The sequence below is a fragment of the Monodelphis domestica genome, chromosome 2, assembly GCF_027887165.1.
Source record: "Monodelphis domestica isolate mMonDom1 chromosome 2, mMonDom1.pri, whole genome shotgun sequence".
In the NCBI taxonomy this organism is placed as follows: Eukaryota; Metazoa; Chordata; class Mammalia; order Didelphimorphia; family Didelphidae; genus Monodelphis; species Monodelphis domestica.
The window spans coordinates 439,392,019-439,416,386 of NC_077228.1; the positions used below are offsets into that span (position 1 = coordinate 439,392,019).

General features: G+C 36.1%; 1 protein-coding gene across 6 annotated transcripts in view; it reads left to right on the forward strand.

The window, feature by feature from the left end:
- ZDHHC14 (zinc finger DHHC-type palmitoyltransferase 14) overlaps positions 1 to 24,368 on the forward strand; it is a 322,669-nt gene that overhangs the window by 262,595 nt on the left and 35,706 nt on the right. For all 6 annotated transcript variants that reach the window (XM_016428988.2, XM_001371088.5, XM_007484804.3 and 3 more), the window contains exons 4-5: positions 5,696 to 5,833; positions 9,659 to 9,707. In XM_016428988.2, the coding sequence (XP_016284474.1) occupies positions 5,696 to 5,833; positions 9,659 to 9,707 (187 nt within the window). The remainder of the gene's footprint in view (positions 1 to 5,695; positions 5,834 to 9,658; positions 9,708 to 24,368) is intronic.

Here is a 24,368-nt window from a genome sequence, read left to right on the forward strand (position 1 = left end):
ACCACCACAAAAATCCTCACCTTCAATATCACCAGCTTCTCTTCGTTCCTGCCTCGTCTTGGAATCAATCCACTATCTCATTAGTCCAATATTTGGAATTTACTCTCTTACTCCAGATACTCCATACCTGGAAACCAAGTTGACCTGGTAGCCATCGGCAAAGTTGTCAATGTCAAATGTGATGAGTACCAATACCCAGCTTCTCCAATACATTGATAGTTGTGTCACTGATTTATTCGCAAGGCTTCCATCCTCATTGGTTTTGAGACCTGAGTGTTGCCAAAGATCTTGTCAAATGAGGTTCAGCTGCCTCACACTCTTGATGGAGCACTCATTTTATTTTTTAAAACTATATCTGTCAGGGGACAACTCATAGATTGGCACTCATGGATTGAGTGCCATACCTAGAGGTCTAAGGTTCAAATCCAACCTCAGACACTTAGCAGCTGTGTGATCTTGAGCAAGTCACATACCCCCCGCCCCCCATTGCCCAGTCCTTCCCACTGTTCTGTCTTGAAACAAATACACAGTATTTATCCTAAGATGGAAGATAAACGTTTGTTTGTTGTTGTTTTTTTAACTATCCTGGAAACAACTAGATTGCTCAGTGGATAGAAACCAGTCCCTACAGATGGAAGGTCCTGGGTTCAAATTTGGCCTCAGACACTTTCTGAGCAAGTCACTTAAGACCCTTACTGCTCTTTTGCCTTGGAACCAATACTTGATTCTAAAGTATTGATTCTATAGCTGAAGATAAGGGTTTACAAAAAACCAAATACATGTGTTCATAATGACAATGAAGCAACTAGATGACATAATGAATAGAGTCCTGGACTTTGAATCAGTAAGACTTTAATTTAAATCTTAGTTCAAACACTCATCAGCTATATGAAAAGGTGCAAATCAGTCTCCATGAATCTTAAGTTTTCTTATCTATAAATAAAGATAATAATAACACAAACTTAAAGTGCTAAGGTTCAAATGACATGAAATAATTAATTTCTAAAAGTAACCAATATTTATATATTGTTATCATTTAATTTTTATTTTTAACCATGCCATTACTGCCATCCTGATAAGAGAATAATAACCATTTCCCCACAATGTTGATCTGTTGAAACAGTTGGTAAGGCCACCGTTTTAACAGAGCTAGACATCTACAAAATGAAAGGGAAGAATGTCCCAGGATCTATTCAGTCATGTCCTTTTTATTTTGTAATACCTGTCAAAACATTGAACCGATTTTTGACCTTTGTTTTCCACTTTGCACTGGATCATTTGATGGTAATGACATTTCCATCTACTCACAAGTTTCCAAGGACCTGAACCTATCTGCTCAGTCCAGAGTAAGCACCACCTCTATGCGCAATGAGAAAAATAATCCATCTTATAGGACTAGAAAATGGAATTTCTTGCATGTATGTTTGTCAAGAGAAAGGCAGGTTGGAGCCCCAGAAAGTAGGTGTGGTTTTTTAATGAAAGACTCCCTAGAACATCAAAGATTTGTGATTTCTGAGAATTGTGGGTTATTATTGGAGCTCATCACTCAGTCTTGACAGCCTCCCTCACAGACATACTAAAGCACCCCTAGAATACTAGCTTGAAGGCATAATGAGGTGTTCATTTATTTGTTTGGCAGCTAGGTAGAGCACTGGACTTGGAATCAAAAAAGACTTACTTTATAATTTGGCCTCAGATACTTACTAGCTATGTGACACTGGCCAAGTCTTTCACCTCTATCTGTCTCAGTTTCTTCATCTATAAATGCAGATAATAATAGCATACCTTCCAAAATTGTTGTGAGGATCAAATAAAAAAAATTTGCAAACTTCAAACCACTGTATAGATTTTATCTACTGGCTAATATTTACTTATTAGTAAGCATGGCATTCAAGCAGATCAAGCAAATAGAAAGAGTGAAAATGAAATCTAGAGTGGAAAGTATTGATCATGCAATAGTAGGGGAGATTGAAGAGATTGTGGCCAGATGTACAAATGGGGAAAGGTCAGGCAGTCTTGCTCATAACAAACATTACCATTGAAATGTAGTGGAGGGGAAATGAAGGTAGTAGCCTCAATACTATTAAGGAGACAGTATTTTTCAAGTGCTTAGTACAATAATTGGCATGTAGTAGGTGCTAAATAAATGATTTTTTTCTGTCTTTCTCCTTCAGTGAAGTAGGAAGCAAAGTTATCTGCTGAGGGATTTAGGTGGGAAGTGAGTCTGGGACTTGAGGAGAAATTTTACAATGGAGGATGTAGGGAATGGGACTTGAGTCAATAAGAGGTTAATCAAAATATTATTAGGCAGAAGTCAGGCAGCATAAATTTAAATTAGCTCCCATTGGCATGGTTTCTTCAGCAACACTCAATAAGAGAGACAATGAAGATTAAGTCAGAATGAAGAGTTAACAAGGCAGAAACAATACGTCAGGGGATGAGGGATTAAAGGGCAGAGAAAATAAGCTCCTTGAAATAACTTATCATAGAGTCAATACCATGAATGGAGGGAAGAGAAGCCAGAGCAAGGTGAACAACTGGAAGGGCAGGGATGAATCAAAGGCTCCAAGATTATGATAAAGTTAAAGAACAGGTGCAAGTTGCAGGGTGTGGAAGCATTAGAAGATTGCATTCAGACAGAGGAATCTCAAAGTTCATTATCTAAGAAGTATAGCAGATTTGAGTGATGGGAATGTCAAAAGGGTGCATGACTGAAACCGGGTGGAGAAGTTCATGAGAGTTGAGGAGTTTGGAAGTCGTCAATATGATTATTGAAGTCATCAAGAATGGTGGCAGAAGATGGACTGGAAAGGAAATATATATGCCAGATTTCTAAGCCTTTGAGATGGGGGGGGGGGGGAAGCATTTTGGAAAGGAGTGTCTAGCAGCAACAAGGATGTAAAGTAGGTGGTATAATGGTGTGTCATGACCATCAAATCAGATGCCATTTTTCAGTGAGAGCCAAGGAACAATGTAGTTTTGAGAAGAGGAGACAAGGAATTCTGTTTCTTCCTTTCAGTTATGGCAAAGTGTGAATATTGTGGGGATAGTGGGTAAATGTGGGGGCTCAGAAATACAATACAAAATGGGCTCTAGTCAGAAGTTCCTATTCATTCGAGGATATGGGGAGAAGTTAGAATCAAATATAGGTTTCACCAACTCATAATATTGGTAAACATGCCTTGTTAGGTGGGATAAATAGGGCTGGTGTCTGATCTATGAACAGACAGTGTCTGGTAAAGCCACCATTCCAGAGATGGAGATAAAACATGATATCTAGGTCCTAAGAGTGAAGCCAAGGACTGAGAATGCACAAGACTCCTTTGTGGACATGGCCAATAAGAAAATTTATTATCATATTTGTTATGATTTTTTAATTGCTATTTCCAACTGATGGAGGGCAGTGAAAGGAACAAAAAATGCTTGTTCATTAGGGGAGGCAATAATTAAATTAAATATTTTAAAATAGATTGGTGAGAAGAGACTATGTGGAATGCAAGGAATGGCTAGTAGTAGTATTGTCCTTGTTGTTGTGGTTCCTGGGTTTTCTCCCCTTAAGCGTTCATTTTGCTAAGCACGTGTTATTTCCATGTGTTTGTGTTTATTTAGGATCATGACTTATGTCTCCCTAAAGGCTACCCATAGAAAACATTAGAACAAAGGAAAGGCATAATGATGAGGCTGTGTTCTAGGTCCAACCCTAGAGTCACTTCATTTGCTTTGAATAAACCTTCTTTCTCCTACTTCAAGGGAGGAATTTTTATTTGGAACGTGGAAGAAGGCCTCAATACCTAAAGTGCTTGAAAGGAGCCATCGTCTTTTGAGAGAGTAGCAAAGAACATGATATCCTCAAAGGAAGTCAGATATCAGTTAATGCCATGAGACAGAAATAGTTTAAGAGGACAAAGTTCATAATGATGGGGAATTTGTTTATAGTAGATTGGTGTTTCCAAAGGGCAGAGGAGAATGAGGGCTAGGGTAATAATTTTTGATACCTTTGATAAAGGCAGCAAGACATTAGAAGGCAAGTTGGAAGGACGTGGTAACCATTTGTTGCTGACATTCCTTTCAGTCATATCTACCTCTCTGTGTCCTCACTGTGCCACCTGGGCTTGGAGGTAGGAAGACTCAACTTCCTGAGTTCAAATCCAGCCTCAGATACTTGCTAGCTGTGTGATCCTGAGCGAATCATTTAACCCTGTTTGTCTCAGTTTACTCATTTATACAGTATATTAGAGAATGAAATGGCCAAGCATTCCAGTATTTCTACCAAGAAAAGCACAAATAGGGTCATGAAGAGTCTAACTGCTTGATTTAAACAAGAACTTTCTACTAGAGCCCATCCTCTGTTGTACCTCTATGCCCCTACAGTTTTCTACTATCCCCTTAGAGTCACAAATGAAACAACTGAACAATTGGTAACCATAGGGCAGTTATTTGGTTTATACTTAATTTTACTGGTAGGTCAAGAAACAATGCTCTTATCATCCTAAAGACCACAGCGATCCAAATGTTCCCATAGGCATTCCAGTCAATCCTCTATGTAAAGATAAAGGTATTATATGTAATATATTATCTGTATGGCACTTTCCAGGATCTGATTGTGAAGTGATGAGACTAACTTCCGTTTGGCTCATGAAATTAGCTCTTTCTTCATAGTGATGCCTCGCACAGATGTACATATATATTTATTTATATGAAAATAGAATAGGGTACTGAACTTGGAAAAGAACCAGAAAAAAGAGATGTCATATGCCTAACGTTTTTCCTCCCCACCCACAGTGTAGGCTTCTGAAATGTGAGTGGGTGTGTTGCAATGTCACTCTGAATAGATGAGCTGAATAGAAGAGAAAAGAAAAACACTTTGTCATTACTTGCAGAGGAAAAAATAAATCATAAATGCATCAAAAATTTCATTTTAACTTCTCATGGTGACAAGAAAACTTGCATTTAGCTTTAAAAGCCCCAGACTCCAAGAGATAGAGAACAAATTGGGATCGTAATGACTTGTATTTTGAAGATAGCCATTCACCATTGATGGAGTAAAGGAAACATTTTTAGGGAAGGAGCTACAAAGCTGAGATAGAGAGAAAATAATAGGATAGGAAAGTAAAGAAACAGATTTTTCACTTTTTAACCTTTAGACATCTAGATATACTCTTGTACTAGAATTTCCTGGTTCTAGTACCCATCAATAGACATTAATAATAAAACTGAGGAATTCTCATGCAAACCGTGGTTCTTCATTTATAGGATGATAATAATATTATGGGCTATGAGCTGCATCATGTGAGAGAATACAGACATTGATAAAATGTCTGATAAAATCATACATCCATTTGAATATTGTCTAGAAGATCCTTAAATGAGAATAAATGTATAAAGGCAAAGAAGCCTTATTTTATCAACCACAAGTTTAATAAGAAATCTGATGAACATTTCTGAAGTGGCAGTTTAATTATAAGGCTTGTCTTTCTTTTATAAATATCATTTCAATCATGCATTTACATTTAGGTGAAAGGGTTATGTTGCTCTTGGAAACTTAAGAAGCAAAGTACTTCTCTAAGAAGTTAGTTTACAAATATCTTTGAAATCATCATTTTGGTGTATTGTTCAAAAGTTTGTTTTTTTTTTTCTCAAGTAAAAAGACATTTTATTAATTGATTTCCATATTTTTTTCTGCCTTTCATTTCAGAACGGTTTGATCATCACTGTCCCTGGGTAGGCAACTGTGTGGGGAAAAGAAACTACAGATTTTTTTATATGTTTATTTTATCTCTGTCTTTTCTGACAGTCTTTATATTTGCATTCGTTATCACCCACGTCATTCTTCGTAAGTATGCTGGCAAAATCAGACTATGTATGTAGTCATTTGCTTGACTTTGGTTTTCTGATTTATTTAACTTTGATTTAATATTTTGATCATTCAGACTTCTCTTTTTCTTATTTTCCCTTTCCTTCCCTTCTACCTTTTCCTCATTTCCACTGAGCCTACCCTTTTTTCTTCTTTTCTCACCTTTCCTTTTTTTCTTCCCTTCTGTCCCTCTTCCCTATCACCCTCCCCAGTCCTATCAAGAATGGTTTCCAGCTTAGTGACCAATTCAGTCTCCCTTACAGGGCTTAGTTCTCTGGAACCATTGACATTATTTCCACCTTTCAAGGCTCTGTAACATCAAGTTACTTCATTTTCTCTTTTTTGTGGTTGGTTCTTTTAAGTAACTCCTATCTTGACACCTAAGGACCACACTTCAAATGCTAACAGTTTAGTTATGGGAAGATGTTGCTGGGGTTTTCCTAAAACAAGAATGTGCTGTATATGACTGGACTGGGTTTCTTGGGTAATTTTAACTTCTTTCTCTTTCTTTTTATATCTCTTTTCCTTTCCAATTTAGTATTGGGTTTGTTTGTTTTGTTAAATAAGACTTCAGTTACAGAGAGATTGTAATGAATAAAGATTTTCAGATATCAAAGTAGAATAGTTGACTAATGTCTCATCCTGTAGACAAAGTAACCAAGGAAAACATCCAATAAATACTTTCCTTATTTACCTAAGAGTATTGGTTCAAATGTTTTTAGGTTGATTTTACTGAGGTGCTTATATCTATTCTTTCTCTGCTACACCCTCATTCTGAAAATAAATTTCTTTTGTCCCTTGTTTTTACCCTTCCCCTTGTCAGGTAGTGATGAGAGGGGAGTTAATTGGCTCTGGGCCATAAATTTAGGCCTTTAAAGATCCATTAGAGTTCCATTATCCAACATTAAAAGACTAACATTATCTCCTATGCACATTCCTGAAGTGTAACCACCCATTAGAAGATATAGAGCATCTTGCTGGCATGTTTCCGGAACTATCTGAAAATAGGTTTCTTCTTCTTTCATCATGGCAGCTCTAAAACCTCAAATGGAGTTGTTAATGCCAACATTAAGCATCTAAGTTTTTCACCTGCACTTTTTTGTTGTTGTTGTTGTTGTTCAGGACGGGATGGTAGATGGAGAGGATCAGAGAAGAGCTATTTTCAGATATTAGTTAATATTTAAACATTACAATAAATGGAATACCTAAATTTTAAGATTTTTCAAATGCTATCCAGTTTTCTGCAGCAAATAGCTTTTCCTCTGAATTTGGTGCAGAATGGTTTGGAGCAAACCATTTGTATGTACATGAAAACCATTATTCAGCCTTTTTGATTTGAGGAGTTTAAATGAAGAAATTTAAGATACAACCTGGAAGCATGTTATCACGGTTATAGAATAGTTCAAAAAGCCTAACTCCACACTTAGCAAGAGAGCGTAATGATGGGAAAACCAAGAGTATCACTTAGTACTTTCAAAAAAAGTAGCTACCCAACAGAACTGCGAGGTAAAATGCTAAGAATGGCATACACTGATGCTCATCATTAGTACAATGCTTTTAAATTTAAGTATATTTATATCTATTTCTTGGTTTTTTTGTTAGCTGAGCCCATACTTTAAAAAAAAGATTATTTGAAGTGATGAAAATTTCTCTCTTTGTCTTTCTGTGCATACATCCTTCTGTCACCACTACCCCTAAATTCCCCATTACATGATCACACACTTATATATACATGCATATGCATGCAGACACACATGCACACATACAATATGAATATGTACTCTCAAAAAGAAAGTTATAACCCAGTTCTTGCTGGCACAGTTGAGTTTTAACATAAAAGTCTCCAACTGAAGATGCTCAGTTTTCCTCAGATTTGCCAAATATATAATTCCTTCCAGTTATTCATAGTCATTTTCAGTTTTTGCTTTTATACAACATAGACTGTTAATCAGATTTATTATGGAAATTTTTTTTAAAAGCTCACAATTACTATCCATCTATTAACCTGCAATATATTACAATATTTTATTAGATAAAACAAATGAAAAACATTGTATTCTTCCTTCTCCTCACCTGCCCCATCAGAAAGGAAAAAAAAGAAAGAAAGAAAGAAAGAAAGAAAGAAAGAAAGAAAGAAAGAAAGAAAGAAAGAAAGAAAGAAAGAAAGAAAGAAAGAAAGAAAGAAAGAAAGAAAGAAAGAAAGAGAGAGAGAAAGAAAGAAAGAAAGAAAGAGAGAGAGAAAGAGAGAGAAAGAAAGAGAGAAAGAATAGCACAATCCTATCTTACACATCATGTTTTCCTTGGAGGAAATGGGAAATGTCATTATATGATTAAAATTTTGATCCCCCGATACATAAAATATTGGTAAGGACCAAAAACTGCTTCATTGCAGCTGATGAGCTATCTATACCCTATCTCCATAGAGTGAGAAAGACAAGACATAAAATAGCTGGAAAGTTAAAAATGTTGTTTCTTAAAGACATGTGATAGGTACATAAGACATTTTTTGAAAGCTACAAACCCATTATAAGTGGAGAGATGAAAGTTTTAGAAATGCACCTTCATTTATTTTCAGCAAGGCAAGGTAAAGAAAGAATAATTTTAGTGTTCTGATTTGGCATCACCACTGCCATCTCTGTACGATCTTCCTAAAAACTTAAGCTTCTTCTGGTCCTTGACTATTAAGGGTTTGCATAAGAGAAAAGGAGAGCTTTCTCTCTGCTGGCCCATAGCAATTGGGGTACTTTAAACATCAATTTTTCCATTGTATCTTGCCTAGTTCCTCACATTATTTCCCATCAACTCCCATCCACCCTCACAGGGATATGGGATAAGTACAGGGAAGAAAGTAAATTGTAGCAAAATTCAAGAATGAGCAACTTCTCTGGTAGTTTCAGAATGGCTGTACATTTGGCTATAAGGGCACTAGGTCTAGGAAAGCAAACCTCCAATTTGGAGCTGTCCTATTACCTAAAATGATAATAAGACTATCTACTCACATTTCGCATTCCCAGCTTCATTAACATTGCTAGATTACAGGGAAATCCTTTCCCCTAAAATATAAAGAAAACAAATAATAAGCAAAAGTCTAGCCAGTAATAGGAATGATGGCTCTGCCCCACTGGCAGCAACTCATAAAAGACATTCACTGTAAGAGCATATTTTCAAAGCAAAGTAACCAGTCAAAGCAAAAATATTAAAAATAAATGTCCTCTTATCAGATGAAATTTTCCTGAGGCACTTAGAGGATTTCTTTCTTTTTTTCTCCCTTTCTTTTTTTCCTCTGATAGTCTATACATTAAATGCATACTTCTAAAAGAATTGTCATAAGCTCAAAATTTGTGATATTGTTTATATTTGATACAGAAGTCTTTTATAATATAATCTATTTTATAGGACTTTGCAGTTCAAAAGTTAACAGATTTTGAGAAAACAGTCTTTCATGACAGAGGGAGAAAAAGAGTGTATGGTGTTTTGTTTTCATGTTAAAATGAAGAAGAAAACAAAGGCATAATCAGAACTGTAATTGATAGGGAAGTATGCAGACATCCATCTGCTCTGGCTCATAAAATATCCTGCAGATGTTAGGCCTGATGATATGTCTTGCCATCTTCTTTTTGAACAACTTTAGCCAAATCTCAGCCGCCCCCAATTAAATTTCATCCTGTAGCACTTGCAGAAAAGAATTATTTAATTGATCTTTAGACACCTATTATTTTCATGTAGATATGAGCTCATAGTGTAAATTATACTTTTTTTTTTAAATGATTGCTTTGATGTTAAATCTTGGTTTCATTTCCACAGGTTCCCAGCAAACAGGTTTTCTAAATGCTCTCAAGGACAGTCCAGCAAGATATCCTTTCCATTTAATTTCTGTTTTCATTCATTTTGAAGATGCTAATATATTGTGAGTGGATTATGATTCCTTCGTTTTCCTGGTTTCCTTCTAATCCATCACTGAATTCATGTTCCACAGGTCAAATGCTCTGAGATCCTCTGTCACTCAGGAAGATGTCCTTCACCCCTTTATCTTTGGGCTGATAAAGTAACATACTTGACATGTCCAGTCTTTAAATTAGAAATGAGATTGTTATGAGCAGAGTAAATGTGAAAAACAACCACTCTGCTGTGATGAACCATTGCATTTTGGAAAGAAAAAGTGAGGGCAAGGATTCTAGTTCTCACATTTGGATTAGGCGAGCAATCTGTTCACCATACTTATTGCCTTTCCACCTTGAGAAGAGCTGCCATAACTCCCCTGGTAGCCTGAAAATCTATTGAACACAATGAAGAGTGGGTATAAGGCTGGATTCCTCCTAATAGTAGAAAAGCTGAACTGTGAGTAAAGGCAGTAATACATTTTTAAAAGATATCATAAATAAGATTCAGAAGACTTGGTTTTTATAGTGTTACCCTTTTTAGACCTCAGACAAGTCACATTCTTTCTGAATTTCTCCTGTAAAGGCGGGTGGAGAGGGGAGAGGGAGGGAGAGGAAGAATAAGTCAAATCCAGTCAAACAAATGAGGATTTATCATACCTTTACTATATGTCAGGAATCATTCTGAACATTAGGAAAGACCAAAGTAAAGCAAAAATGGAGCTATAATAATACCTCTACTACATACCTACATGTCTATAATGTAATATAATAATACAATTAATATAATCTCCAATGAGATAATAGAGAGAGCTTTGTAGACTAAACAATACAAATAATAAAAGTTATCATCATCATCACTGTTAGTGTGGCATTTAAAGGCAACATTAACTTTTGACCAAGTATGCAAATAAAAAACTAGATTCTCTTTTGTACAATTCTGCATAGATAGTATTCCATGAAGACAGTTCATAGTCACCATCATTTGGACAAACATAGGTACTGTCTCACCCCTCCGAAAACTCCTCTAGCAGATGCTTCTCCTGTGTTGTGCAAATTATGATCTACGGAAGACACTTCTACAGATGTAGTTAGTTTAATTTCTTATAAGGAAAACACAAATCCAGACTAGGAAGGGGGTAAGTTTTAAAATCTATGTCTATTCCAGCTTTATAATTCCTTCGTCTTTCTTCTTCCCATAACAAGATGATTTGGACTTGAATCCTTCATTTCTGTTTCTTAGAAATAATTCTCTCATAATGAGACAATTCTGACAGAATAAAATTAAATTCATATGGTGATAGACAATATCTTATAGTGAGTGGATCAAGTTGGCCTTGAAGCCAAGAAAACCTATATTCCGTTCCTTTCTCTGACAGAATGACTCTGTGACCCCAGGCAAGGCTTTTAACTTCTCATTATTCTAATTAAATCTCTTAAGATTATTAATTACAGAGAAGTGCTGACCTTCATTTATAGATGGAGTTTCCTCAACTGATCATGCTTTCTGTCAATAAAGCCATGCGTATATTCCCTATTCCTTATATAATGTTTTATAAGATATCTATGAAATATAGTCTGACCCACATACCTAGGACCTGGCCAAGAAAGTGGTATGACTAAAGACAATCTGGTAATTGGGTGTGTATATATGATATGTATATAATATTATTATTTACATTAATCCATATATATTTATATATTAGGCCATATATGTACTATATATAGGCTGTTACCAGTCTTTTTAGATTCAAACCAATTTCTTAGCTAATAAGTGTAAAAGTTAAAATTAATCTCAAATAGTAAAAAGATTATTTTAAAAGATTTATTAATAATCATTAGAAATAAAGGAATAAAGGGGATACAAAATAAAAACCAGATGCCCATGGTTAATCATCCTGTTCAAACCCCCACTCTTACCACCACCATCCTTGCCAGGAAGCCAAAGAGGCCAGAGCAGGAATTTATCCCCTGTCGACAGGAAGTACATAACAACAGGAATTCACTGGGCTCTCAGGAAATGTAGGGTTTTTTTTTTTAGGGTAGCATTTAGGGTAACATCAATCATACATCAGGCCTAATATACATTATATATATACACGTATATATATATATATGTGTGTGTGTGTGTGTGTGTGTGTGTGTGTATGTATATATGTATATATATGTATATATGTATATATATATATATAGTATTATGTTTGTGTATATATACTATTATGTGTGTTTGTCTTGTTAACAGATTCTTTTTAGATTCATACCAATTTCTTGCCTAATATACATGATATAGTTATAGGGTATATATATATATATATATATAAATAAAATCAGGTTATAGATCACACACATATAAAATTTTATATATATGACCTATACTATAACTATATCATGTATATATAGGTCACACACACACACACACACACACACATATTTTATATGTGTGTGACCTATAACCTGATTCCTATTTGATTCATATCAATTTCTTACCTAGACCCTATGTGTCAGACTCTCTCTATATATTTTTTTAATTTATATTTACAAATATATGTATATATATATATATATACATGCATACGTTGTCTTTTCCAGCTAATTTTTTTATGTAACTCTGTGCTGGAAATTAGGAGACAGTTTGAAGATATGAAAATATAGGAATTGGGGAACTAGAGAATAAATTCTCATGGACTTAGTATGGTGAAGCATATATTTCTATCCCTTCTCAGAATGTTTTTAAATGTATAAAATAAATTATGAAGGATTTCCAAGGAACCCAATTATATTAAAATATGGTTATAAATTTTAAAAATTTAATTTTTATTAAATTTTTGGGACCAAGGGTCCCAATTTAAGAATCCTCAATTTAGTATATCCTCTTTGGGTTTTTTGTTTGTTTGTTTGTTTGTTTTTTTAAAGAGACTAGAATTTAAAGACAGAAAAATAAAATAAATATAAAAATAAATTAAAAATCCAAGTTCACACTGCTAGCTAGTGAGATACCTAGGCAGGGTAGTGAAAGTAGTGACACCTTTTGAGTTACAAAGACTAGAGTGGAAAATCCTGCCATAGCTTCTTACTTAGCTTTGGCAAATCACTTAATCTCTCTTTGCCTCAATTTGATTCTCTGTAAAATGACAGAGGTTTGGACTTCCAAACCTCTGACATCCTTTCAGATCTAAATATATGTTCCTAGGGGGCAGCTGGGTTACTCAGTGGGTTGAGAGCCAGGCCTAGAAATGGGAGGTCCTAGGTTCAAATCTGGCTTCAGACACTTCCCAGTTGTGTGACCCTGGGCAAGTCACTAGACCCCCATTGCTTAGCCCTTACCACTCTTCTGCCTTGAAACCAATACACAGTATTGATTTGAAGACAGAAGGTAAGGGTTTATAAAAAATAAAAAATATATTAAAATAATAATAAATATATGTTCCTTTGTACTAAGGTTTCCTAAATGCCAGCTGAATGCTTTTTTTGAACACTCTGCTATAATTTAGACATACTCCTATGATCTAATAGCCTGAAGTTATAAGATCCATAGAATGTTGTGTTGGCCAAAAGAAGGAAAGGAATAGCATTAGTAATGTGAAATCTCGAGATTATTTCTAGTAATGTCAAGGAGTAGCAGGGCTGTCCCCATTCCACTAGAAGAGAAACCCAGTATTCATTCAGAATCAGGTCTTCAGACATGAAGAAGATGAGTTATTGGCCTTTCTCTGTCTTTGATTTTAGTCTCCATCCTTCTAAAGGAAGAATTTCTTTTATAATACAATATTGTTTCAATTTGTCTTACTGTCCCTGAAAAAGGAATGTCTAAATCCTTCTGGAAGTTGGTTTACATGATGAAAAAATATATTAATAATACTAAATTTTATAAATGTTTCAGAACTTTACTTTGGATCTGGACTCTATACCCCTAATTTTCTTTCTTTTTTTTTTCATTTTTATTTAGAATGTTTTTCCATGTTTACAGAATTCATGATTTTTCCCACCCCTCTTTCCTCCATACTCCTGGAGCTGTCAATGTATTCCACTGGCTTATACATGTAGCATTGTTCAAAACCTATTCCCAGAATATTTTCTATACTCTTATGGGTGGCTACTTTCAAAGTACTCTGTTTTGGGCACCTGTTTCTTCTCAAGAGCTGCATGAGAAGGGCAGGAAGTCTGCTGATTTCTTCCAATTATAAAAATTAATAACAATAAGCTGTTTTCTGCAGGGAGTGGAAAGAATGCTTCCTTGCTAAATACGTACTGACAGAGTATACCGGGTGGTTTGAGCAGCCATAATTTATTGTATATTATTTTAATATATATTATTTTATATTATTATATATTTTAACTCCTGCTCGGAATGAAGCTACTCTGCTTTTCCTTCCTCTTGCCTCCACGCTGCAACACCATCACCTCACAAACACAGAAGTGGCAAAGCTTTGCATATCTTTTCTTTCTTGCTTCAGGTCTTCCAATGATTTCCATAGAATAAAGTTCAAACAGTTTCAGGAAAACTCACAAGCAAAGGCCAACATTATATCTTGAATACTAGCAGGAGAATATTAAGTTCAAGTTCTGACTTCATTAACTACTAATTTACTGTCTAAATTTGGTCAATAATTTCTACAAACATTTATGAATTATGTAGCATAGCATGTGCAAAACACTCTACCAGGCACTTAGAAGAGATATGAAGGGTTTGATGTAAACAGAATCCCTCCCCTACAAATCTGCAATCTGGTGTTCACCTGACTTTTTGATGCCTTAATTTTTCCCCTTACAAGAGTGGATTAGTAGCATGAACTCTCAAATCCTCCCTACTTTTCAAAAAGACTAGCAGAATCAATTACCTTCAAATATGAATGCATTTTAAAAGAAACATCCTAAAAGCATATGGTAGTAACAATGTTAATAACTACCCTTTTAAAGTCTGCCTCCAGGCATGATTGCTCCTTCAGCTTCCAAGACGCAGCTATCCTAATCTTCACGGTGTTTTGTTTTTAATTTTTAAAAAAAGGAAGAAAGGAAGGAAAGAGAGAGATAAAGCAAAGAAATTGTGCTAATTTTACTATGACAAAGAGTGGTTTGAGACTTCCACTTTTCTTAATGAGTAGTTAAATCGGGGAACTCAAAATGTAATTGGACCCAGAAAATTTGGTGCCATAAATTGGGCAAGCCCTGTGAATTAGATAACACATATAATTCAGGTCCTGGTTTTTTCCATAATAGTTACCACTTAACATATTTGTGGTTCATAGTGAATATAGATGACAAGGGGCATATAGCAATAGCCATTAGAAAGTTGCCCTTTTTTAGAATAAACTATGCATTCTCATTTTGAGTCTAATTAGATTTCTATATAATGGATAATAGCATTCCTCAACAAAAGAATACATGTTTTCCTGGCAGTCCTCCAGGCTTGTTAGTACAGGCTTGTCAGCACTTTCAAATGATATGTTTACTAAAAAATATGGTTTTAGAAAACTATTTTGGGGAAGGAGTGTATGATCCTTTGTGACCCCATTTGGAGTTTTCTTGGCAAAAATACTAGAGTGGTTTGCCATTTCCTTATCTAACTTTTTACAGATAAGGAAACTGAGGGAAATGGTGAAATGACTTTTCCAAGAGTCATGCAGCTAATACATGGCTGAGGTCAGATTTGAACTCAGGAAAATGGGTCTTCCTGATTTCAGGCCTTGCATCTTATTTACTGCTCTACGTAGGTGCCCTGATCAAGGTTGGTCGAGAGCAAAATTTTGCTCATCCGCACTTGAAAAATTATTTGCTGATAGAGATCTCAAAATGTTCCCCTTCCCCCTTTTTTTGGAGGTTTTTTTGTGTATGTTTTGATGAGTCACAATATACGAAACCTCATTCCAACACAATGACCTAGGAATAGCATAAATAAAATTATAGGACTTTAGGTCGTGTTAAGATCCTAGTTTTATTCCTTAGTCAACTCTTTTGGGAAGATAGTGTGTTTTGTCTTTGGAATGAGAACTAGCGGGGACCTGTTTTTATCTATGTGTGTTTTAAGGAGAGTAAGGCTCTCTGGGAAGCCTCTATTAGACTTTTAGTGACTGGGGCATCTAGGGTTTGCCAAAATAGGCTGGGCATGAGCTCTGAACCGCTAAGAACCAGTCAGAGACACACATATAGTAACCCAACCTGGGCACAACTACACGTAGCTGATGAGTCTCTCCTGAGGTATTTTCTTTCCTCTCAGAATACATTAGTGGTAATGAAAACTTGAGGTCTAAACCTTTCGGAGTTGCCCTGGGTTTAGGTCCATACAGAATCTGTTTGAAGGGAATTGTTTCTGCCTGGATCCAATCAGAGAGATGTTCCTAGAGTTCAAGTCAGGTTTGATTTGCTTCTCACTCTTTCTGCCCTCCTTCCAGTTCAGATTGACCCAAGATAAAAGAGACAGGGATGCTTGAGGTTAATGCTATTAGTATATCACTTCAAATTTGAAAGGGCATCTGGGTGGCACAGTAAATAGAATGCCAGGTCGGGAGTCAAGAAGACTTCGGTTCAATCATATCTTCAGAGAATGATTAACTGTGTTACCCTGTTTGCCTTAGTTTCCTCATATGTGAAATGAACTGGAGAAAACAATGATGAGTTATTCTATTTTTGCCAAGGAAACCTTACAAGGAATCAGGAAGTGTTGAATACAACAAAATTAACTGAACAACAATAAGTTGTGAAAGAAATTTTAAAACCTCCCAGAGCCATTTTCAACTTCAAATGAAGATGGAGTCATCTTTCACAATTTGTTTTTGTAAATTATCCTTGAAAAAGTATTTTCCTCACCATCTAAACTTACTTGCTTTCTTGTTCCAATGAATTGCTTAGTAAGAACTGAAGAGTTGTATTATCCAAAGGCAGAAGTTTCAGTCATCATGAAAGGCTCATTGAATAAAAACCCTTTATTCCTCCCCAGTGTTCTTCCCACTTATTGAAAGAAGGTCTGATTCAGAAAGATATTAGGTAGACTCCATAAAGTAATGCTCCCCATTCCCTGTAAAAAATAAGATGAAGAGATAAGCAGGATAGTGAGATGAGGAATCTGGGAAAGTTCACATGGTGGCTTTATTATTTTGTTTGTAGTTTATTTCATACCAGAAATATCAAAGGATCATACTTTTAGCTCTAGAAGGGATCTTTGAAGTCATCTAGTCCAACTCTCTCATGATAAAGCGGAGGAAACTTAGTCTCAGAAAAATTAGGTAACATGTCCATGGTAACACAGGTGTTAAGTGGTGGAATTGGCCATCAAACCCACATCCTGTTACTCTAAACTTTCTTTGGATTATATGCAATTCTTCCTCCTTAGAAGTATCAAGAGCTTTAGAGAAGTACTAGTAAGGAGAATGATGCAGCTAAGTGGCATAGTGAATAGGATGGGAAGACTCATCCTTCTGAGTTCAAATTGTTCTCAGCCACTTACTAACTTTGTGCTCTGGGTAAGTCACTACCCCACTAACATAGAAAAAAAGAAAAAGTAGAAAAGTCTACAAAGTCAAGCATAAATGGCTTCTGTAGTCTCCATGCCTCTGTTCAGTAATCATGCAGTCAATCAAAAGTGGTCAGTAATGACCTATTGGAAATGTTTCTATTGGAAACATTTGTCCAGGAGAGCAATTGTTCCTTTAGCACAAGACTGTAGGAGTAGATTAAAAGTTGCTGATGGCCAAAGATTCATAATGAACTTATCAACTGGAAGAAATAAGGACTTTTTCTGCTTTGGTGGTGCTGTATTTTGAGGAGGAAGAAAAAAGACCTTTATATTGGCATTAGTGTGGTGGAGAGGGCACTTCTTAAGCCTGTTTCTTGTGCATTTTGTTTTAAAGGTTGCTTTCTAGTAGATAAAGCTGACCTGGCTAGAAAAAGATCATTCCATGTTTCACCTGCTGTAGTACAGGAAGATTTGTGGATTTGATGTATGGCCGTCACTGCTGTTCACAAATCCTCTGCCTCTAGTCTTCCCATAAGAAATAACTGGCTTAATAACAAGTTCTTCAGGTTCCGAGTAGTTTTCTAAACCTGGCCTTGATATCAGAAGTGGTAAAATCCAGTGATCTCTACTGAGGAAATTTAAGCAGAAAAGAAAATTCCAGATATCATTTCCAACCTCTTAGGGTTCCCCAATATGGAAATAGATATCAAGTGATAACATTTGTACAACCCAGTGGAATTGCTTATTGGCTCAGGTAGGGGGAAGGCAAGAGGGGAGGGAGAGAAAATAAGACATTTAAACATGGAAAAATATTTTTAAAAATAAAATGAAAATTATATTTAGGGACCCCTCTGAGAGGCCATAAATATTGTAAAAATGAATGTATAATCTATAAAAATACAATATAAATATATATATATATATACATTTATATGAATATAGTATACAATGAGACATGATTATAGTAAAATATTTTCTTTTTTTCTAACCCTTACCACAAAGTATTGGTACCAAGGTAGGTGAGTGGTAAAGACTAGGCAGTTGGGCTTAAATAATCTACCCAGTGCCATGTAGTTAGGAAGTATCTAAGACCAGATTTATAGTAATACATTTTCATATTATTTGTAGTGTATATTATTTTTGTTCAGTCACGTCTCACTCTTCATGACTCCATAGACTATTCTGTCAATGGGGTTTTCTTGGCAAAGATACTGGAGTGGTTTACCATTTCCTTCCAGTATACCATCAGAGGTTAAATGACTTGCCCAGAGTCACATAACTAGGAAGTGTCTGAGGCCATACTTGAACATTGTTCATTTGTATCACCCTAGCCTCCATCTGCCCTTCTTCCTTCCTCGTTTTTTTTTCCCACCAGCCTCTGCCCCCCCCCCCCCCATTTCCATCAATCCCTTCACTTCCTCACTACTTTAATTCAGTCCACATGAAACTATGAGTGAGTGAGGATAGGGAGCCTTTCAGTCCCAGAGTCAAAGTGGTTAGTGGTCATTGGCCTTTCTGGAGCTTTGGGGATTAGAACTTGCCATCCTATTCTCCTGTGGGTCAGTGAATTCTCATAAACATAAATCAGGTTATCTAAAATAAGAAATATTGTGCCTAAAATGTATCATCTCTCCTTTCAGTCATTCACTCAACAAATATTTTCTGAGATACTCTATTGTATAAAACACTATGCTTCCTTCCCACCAGGATCTTATAACTTAATATCCCACTCTCCCCAGTCATTCAACAAATGTATATTAAGTATCTGCTGTGTACAACGCACAATGATAGTCTCCAGTATAGATGAAAAGTATGGATGTGACAAAGTCCCTGCCTTCCTGAAGTTTGCAATCTAATAGAAAGTGAAAACACAATATAAAATATTGTGCAATAAGTACATTAATTAATTGTAAAGAAAAATTACTGTGATATCACAGGGGGGAAATCATTAACCTGCCAGAAGGATAAAAATGATTATTTTTCAAGGGAGAGGCAATATATCATTGGATAAGGAGCCAGTGCAGACTTCTAGAATCAATAAGAATTCACTGATCCAATCAATCAAGTATTTAATAAGGCTTCATTATGGACCAAGACCTGTGCTACGTACTAGGGATAGTCATATGTTTTGGAGAAAATGAAATAACCTACCATGCGAGGAATTGCACATTTTAGACATGTTCTGCATTTAGTTTTATGTGTGCATGTTGTTCCTTTCTCCCCAGAGGTGGATCCCTGAAGGTAGATTGGTGAAGGAAATCATCAGTTTAAATTTCTGTTTTAATCATCTTTTGAATTTATCGAAGCTGGGCATTAGGAAGATTAATCTCGTCATGGTATTCCAAATGAATTGGAAGGAAAAGAGAGCACAAAGCAAAGAGATCAGATTAGGTTTAATATCATAAAGTACTAAGGGAAGGTATTGGTAGTTCAAAGGCAATGGATGCAAAAGATACTCTGTAGGAAGAATTGGATGTGTGGCCCCATGTGGAACCAAGGTAGTGGCACTCTCTGTATACTGTAAAATCATTAAATCATTAAAAGACTGAAGCAGTTAAAGGAAAAAGTGCTCAGATACTGTGCTCTAGAGACTTGTGGTATATGAACCACATAGCATCATCAAGACTTTAAATCCTGTTGGTCTTTTTCCCAACTGAGCAAGACCTTGGTTTAAGGGAACTCCTGCTGAGAAACAATAATTTCAGTATAACACAGCATTATCGTCCAATTAAAAGGATTACAGTCATTTTTAATCACGAATTATTGTTCAGCTTTCCCTAAATGAAAAGGGTTTTCACTGGCTGGTAAATCAAATACTAATTGATTCCACATTTGTGGTGGCTTCCAACAGAAAGGGTTTTTTATCCCCAATTTGCATTCATTCTATGGCAAGCTAGTTTGAAAAGCACAGGAGAGCACAATGTGTGGCATTCCACAATCAATTACTTTGAATGAGAATGAGTTGGTTTGAATCCCAAAAAGAGTAGCACCAATGGGGAAAGTCCAAAAAAATAGTTTCAAATGAGTCAACAATTTTTTATTAAATGCTTCCTGTGTATTAAGTACTGTGCTAAACTCTGAGAGATAAAGAAAAACCAAACCACAATCCCTGCCTTCAGAGAGCTTCTCTTCTAATGAGGGAGATGGTGTGTAAATAACTATACACATTCATGATATGTAGACTGGTAGAAATGGATAATAATCTCAGAAGGTGCCATCACTTATTTTGTCTGCATGATTTCAAATCACTTTCACAATATATTTTCTTTTCTGCTTAAGAACAAAACCAGAGAGTTCAGTAGCCAGGTCTGAGGGGCAAGTTTGCAGGGACCATCCCTGCATGGGGAATCAGGGTTAAATGTGGAATCTGGGAGGCAGCATGATGTGGATAGAGCTTGAATCTGGATGGCCAGGAACCCACATTCTGGTAGTGCCTCCTCTGTTGAGTGGCTATGTGACCATGGGCTAATCACTTTCATTTCTAGACCTCATTTCAGTGACTTTAAAGCAGAATATGGTATGATTCAGTGGAGATGGGAGGTCTTGGGTATAAATCTGTTCTCACAACCTCAACTGCTTAACCCTTACCACTCTTCTGCCTTGAAACCATTACTTAGTATCAATTTTAAGATAGAAGGCAAGGGTTTTAAAAAACCAGAAAAACGGAGAATATGGAACTTGGTGAACTCTAAGGTCTAAATGACTGTGCCTCTATGAACATTTATTATAATGCCAATTTGCAATTAGAGCCAAGGAGGTATAGGAAGGATTAAGGAATTTGAAAATTCTACAATCATTTTACTTAGGTTTGCTAACTCAGTGATCTTCCCAAGTCTTAAGATATGTCCCTCGCCCACCAAATGGGGTTCAGATAAGTCAGTCTCCAGTGTCCCCTGTTATTGGATAAGATTTCACAAGATCACAGCCTTGTCTCCTTTTGGAGGAAACAACCACCACAAATCTTTGAAAGCCTTTCATAAAGGGAGGAGAGAGCAGTCTTAGAAAGCTGATTTCAAGGTTAGGCAGCTAGAGAATATGATGCCGAAATGATTCTCATTGGATTTCCAATCTTCAAAGAGTCTGTAATACAAGTAGTCATAGGGTGATTCATGCCCCTGGGCAAAGTGAGAGGCACTCCAGTGATGTGTCTAAGGCATATTTTCATATTCATCCCAAGGATTACAATGGCTATTCATTGATGAGTTCTTTGAATCTAAATGTTAAATTGCATAATGTGTTGATCCAGTCACTGAATTTAAAGAACATTAGGGGAAAACTGCAGACATCTGCTCTCTCATCAATGTCTTCCCTGTGCATTGATAATGCCTTTACCTTGCTTTAGCTTTTAAAAAATAATAATTGAAAGCCCATTTTTAAAAGTTTTAAAAGTCAGAAACAAACAAGTCAAATGACAGAAAAGTGCACAAGGACCTCTGCACCTACAGGCATGCCATCACTCATATAAACCATGCATCATAACACTTCTGTACCTAAAGATTCCCTATCCTGCAGCCCCCAGAAAGAAGACAGAACTATTTTCAGTCCTGTGGTAGTATTTTTTTTTCATCTACTATGGAATCCAAGAAACTCAAAGTGAAAAAATCTTCCTCTACCTGAGCTTAGAACAGTGCCTGGCACATTGGGTGTTTAATAAATGTTATTTATTATATACAGATTATAACAGTTCTGCCTGTTACTACCTGTAGGACTATGAGGTTAAGCAACTTGTCCAGGGTCACACAGCTAATATGTGTCAGAGGCATATGTAATATGAATAATATATAGTATGTGGCTATCTGTCCACTTTAGAGAGAAATATGTTCAACCTAATTGTCCAAATTATAGCTTGCTGATCCCTTGGACACTCAGTTGGATGTGAGATCTCATCAGTTTGGAGGTCTCTCTAACAAACAATCCAGATTTTGACCTATCCATTCCTTCCTAGCCTCTTTGCCTCTCATCCATATCCTCCCAAAATTTCTCCAGGGGAAGACCATCCAGCATGCAAAAGGTCTTTCTTCTATTTCTCAAGTTGATAACTCATCTACCCACTTCTTGCCTCTTCCTCTTCCATATAACCAGCCTCCATGTTATATGTTGCTGAGTGGTTAGCCTGTTATAAATCCTCTCATGGATAGGTTTAATAGGCCACTCAATTGCCTTTAGTTTCCTGGGTGTTAATTAAGTGTCCTTTAAGATTTAACCCCTAATGAAAACAGGAGTGTGTTTCAAATGAGAGAGGTTTTCCCACAGGGTCACCACTGTTCAGCATGAATTGGTGGTGAAGGGCTCTCCAGAAATGCTATTTATATAGCATTTATATCAGTATATATATTTATATATTGTAGTCAGCATCAGCCTCAGAGCACTTCTCATCCTTGTCTCTGGACATTCCTTCTATTCCTTCTATCCTGACAAGAATAATGGCTGTTGTGTATAAAGGCTGCTCCATAACTGAGTCCTTTCCGAGGGACTTCTTATAATTCTTGTTCCCCCTTTCCCCTTCTTCCGAGCATCATAGACCTAGAGATGAAGAGTTGGAAGAGAACTTAAAAATCCATCTAATCCAAATCTCTCATTTTACAGATGAGGACACTAGGGAATAAGGCAATGTTCTTTTTTTTAACTGTACCAGTTTGGTGTCTTCTTTAGATCGAAAAAAACAAAATAAGATGAGATTTTTAACTTTTTAAACTTTTGCCGTGACTAAGAAGAGGAAATCTGGGCTGCTTAATAGGTTACTTGACATTCTAATGACAAATTTTGTGATATTAACTTTAGTGAAGACCTCATAATTATTTCACATTAAATATTATGGTAACTAAAAAACCATTCAAATATGTACTCAGATAAAGAAGGCCACTTGGGCCTCTATGTCTGCATAGCTCTCTCTTCCTTAATTCTTCAATCCATTTCTGCCTCCCACAGCCCCTTTCCCATTTCTCCCTCTACTCAGCCCTGAAGCCTGAGACACATTATTCTTTGGTTTCCTGAAATTTCCTCAGTTCTTCAGCCTTTTCTGCACATTTCACAGCTTTCTCCCATCCTTTGGGGTTGAAGGGGGAGGGGGATAAAAGGAAAGGAAGGGAGGGGTTAGTTAAAGATGGAATAAGAAAATAGTATACCTTGAATGCTACCTTGAATCCATGTCATTTTGACATAGCTATTAGCTAATAGTGGGATCATTTTGCTATTTATAGAATTCCTCTGAAACACTTAACAGATTAGTATAGAAAGTGTCACATTTACTTAACTGCTTTCATGCTGTTGATTTCTGGTGAGCTGCTGGAACTCAGCTTGCAATGGTAACAGGGCTCCTTTATGAAGATGATTGTTGAATTGGGAAGGTTTAGTGAGGAACAGGAGCCCAAAAATAGGGAGTGCCCTTTCCAAAGGCTAGGATTTCTATTATTGCTATTTTTCCATGGAAATATCATCATTTTTACATATAAGATCTTATAATAGCTTTTTTTTTAAAGTAGCATCAAGAAATCTGTTTATGCTCATCTTGCTTTGCAGTAATGATGACGATGATGATAGCTAACATTTATATAACACCTATTATGTGCCAGATACTATGCTATGTGCTTTATAAATATTTGTTCTTCACAGCATCCCAGGGAGGTAGGTGCTATATTATTACCTTTTGTATTATTACCATTTTATACAATTAAGGAAACTGAAGTGAAAGAATTTGTCCAAGGTCTTACAGCTCATAAATGTCTGTGACGACATTTGAACTCCGGTCTTTCTGCCTCCAAGTCCTGCTCTCTATCCACTATGTTACCTCGTTGCCCCAGTGATCTATAATCATGATGAACAAAAGCAAAAGAACCCCCAAGCAGATAATTTTGAAATTTTTTATTCAATTTTTTAAAATTAAAAATCTGTTTAACTCATCCTCTTCCCCCACTTCCACTAAAAACAAACAAAATCCTTGTAACAAATGTGCACAATCAAAACAAAAATCCCATCTTAGTCAAGTCCAAAAAATATATGTCTCATTCTACATCCTGAGTCCATGACTCTTCTTTAAGGAGAGCTTCATCTTCAGTTCTCATAATCATGATGATAATTATAGCTCATGCAAACCAAGTGGAAAAGGTTCAGAAATGGCATGAGGAATTCCATACTACAGTTACACAGATACTGCTGCTTGGTAGCATCATTACAAAGATGGGCATAG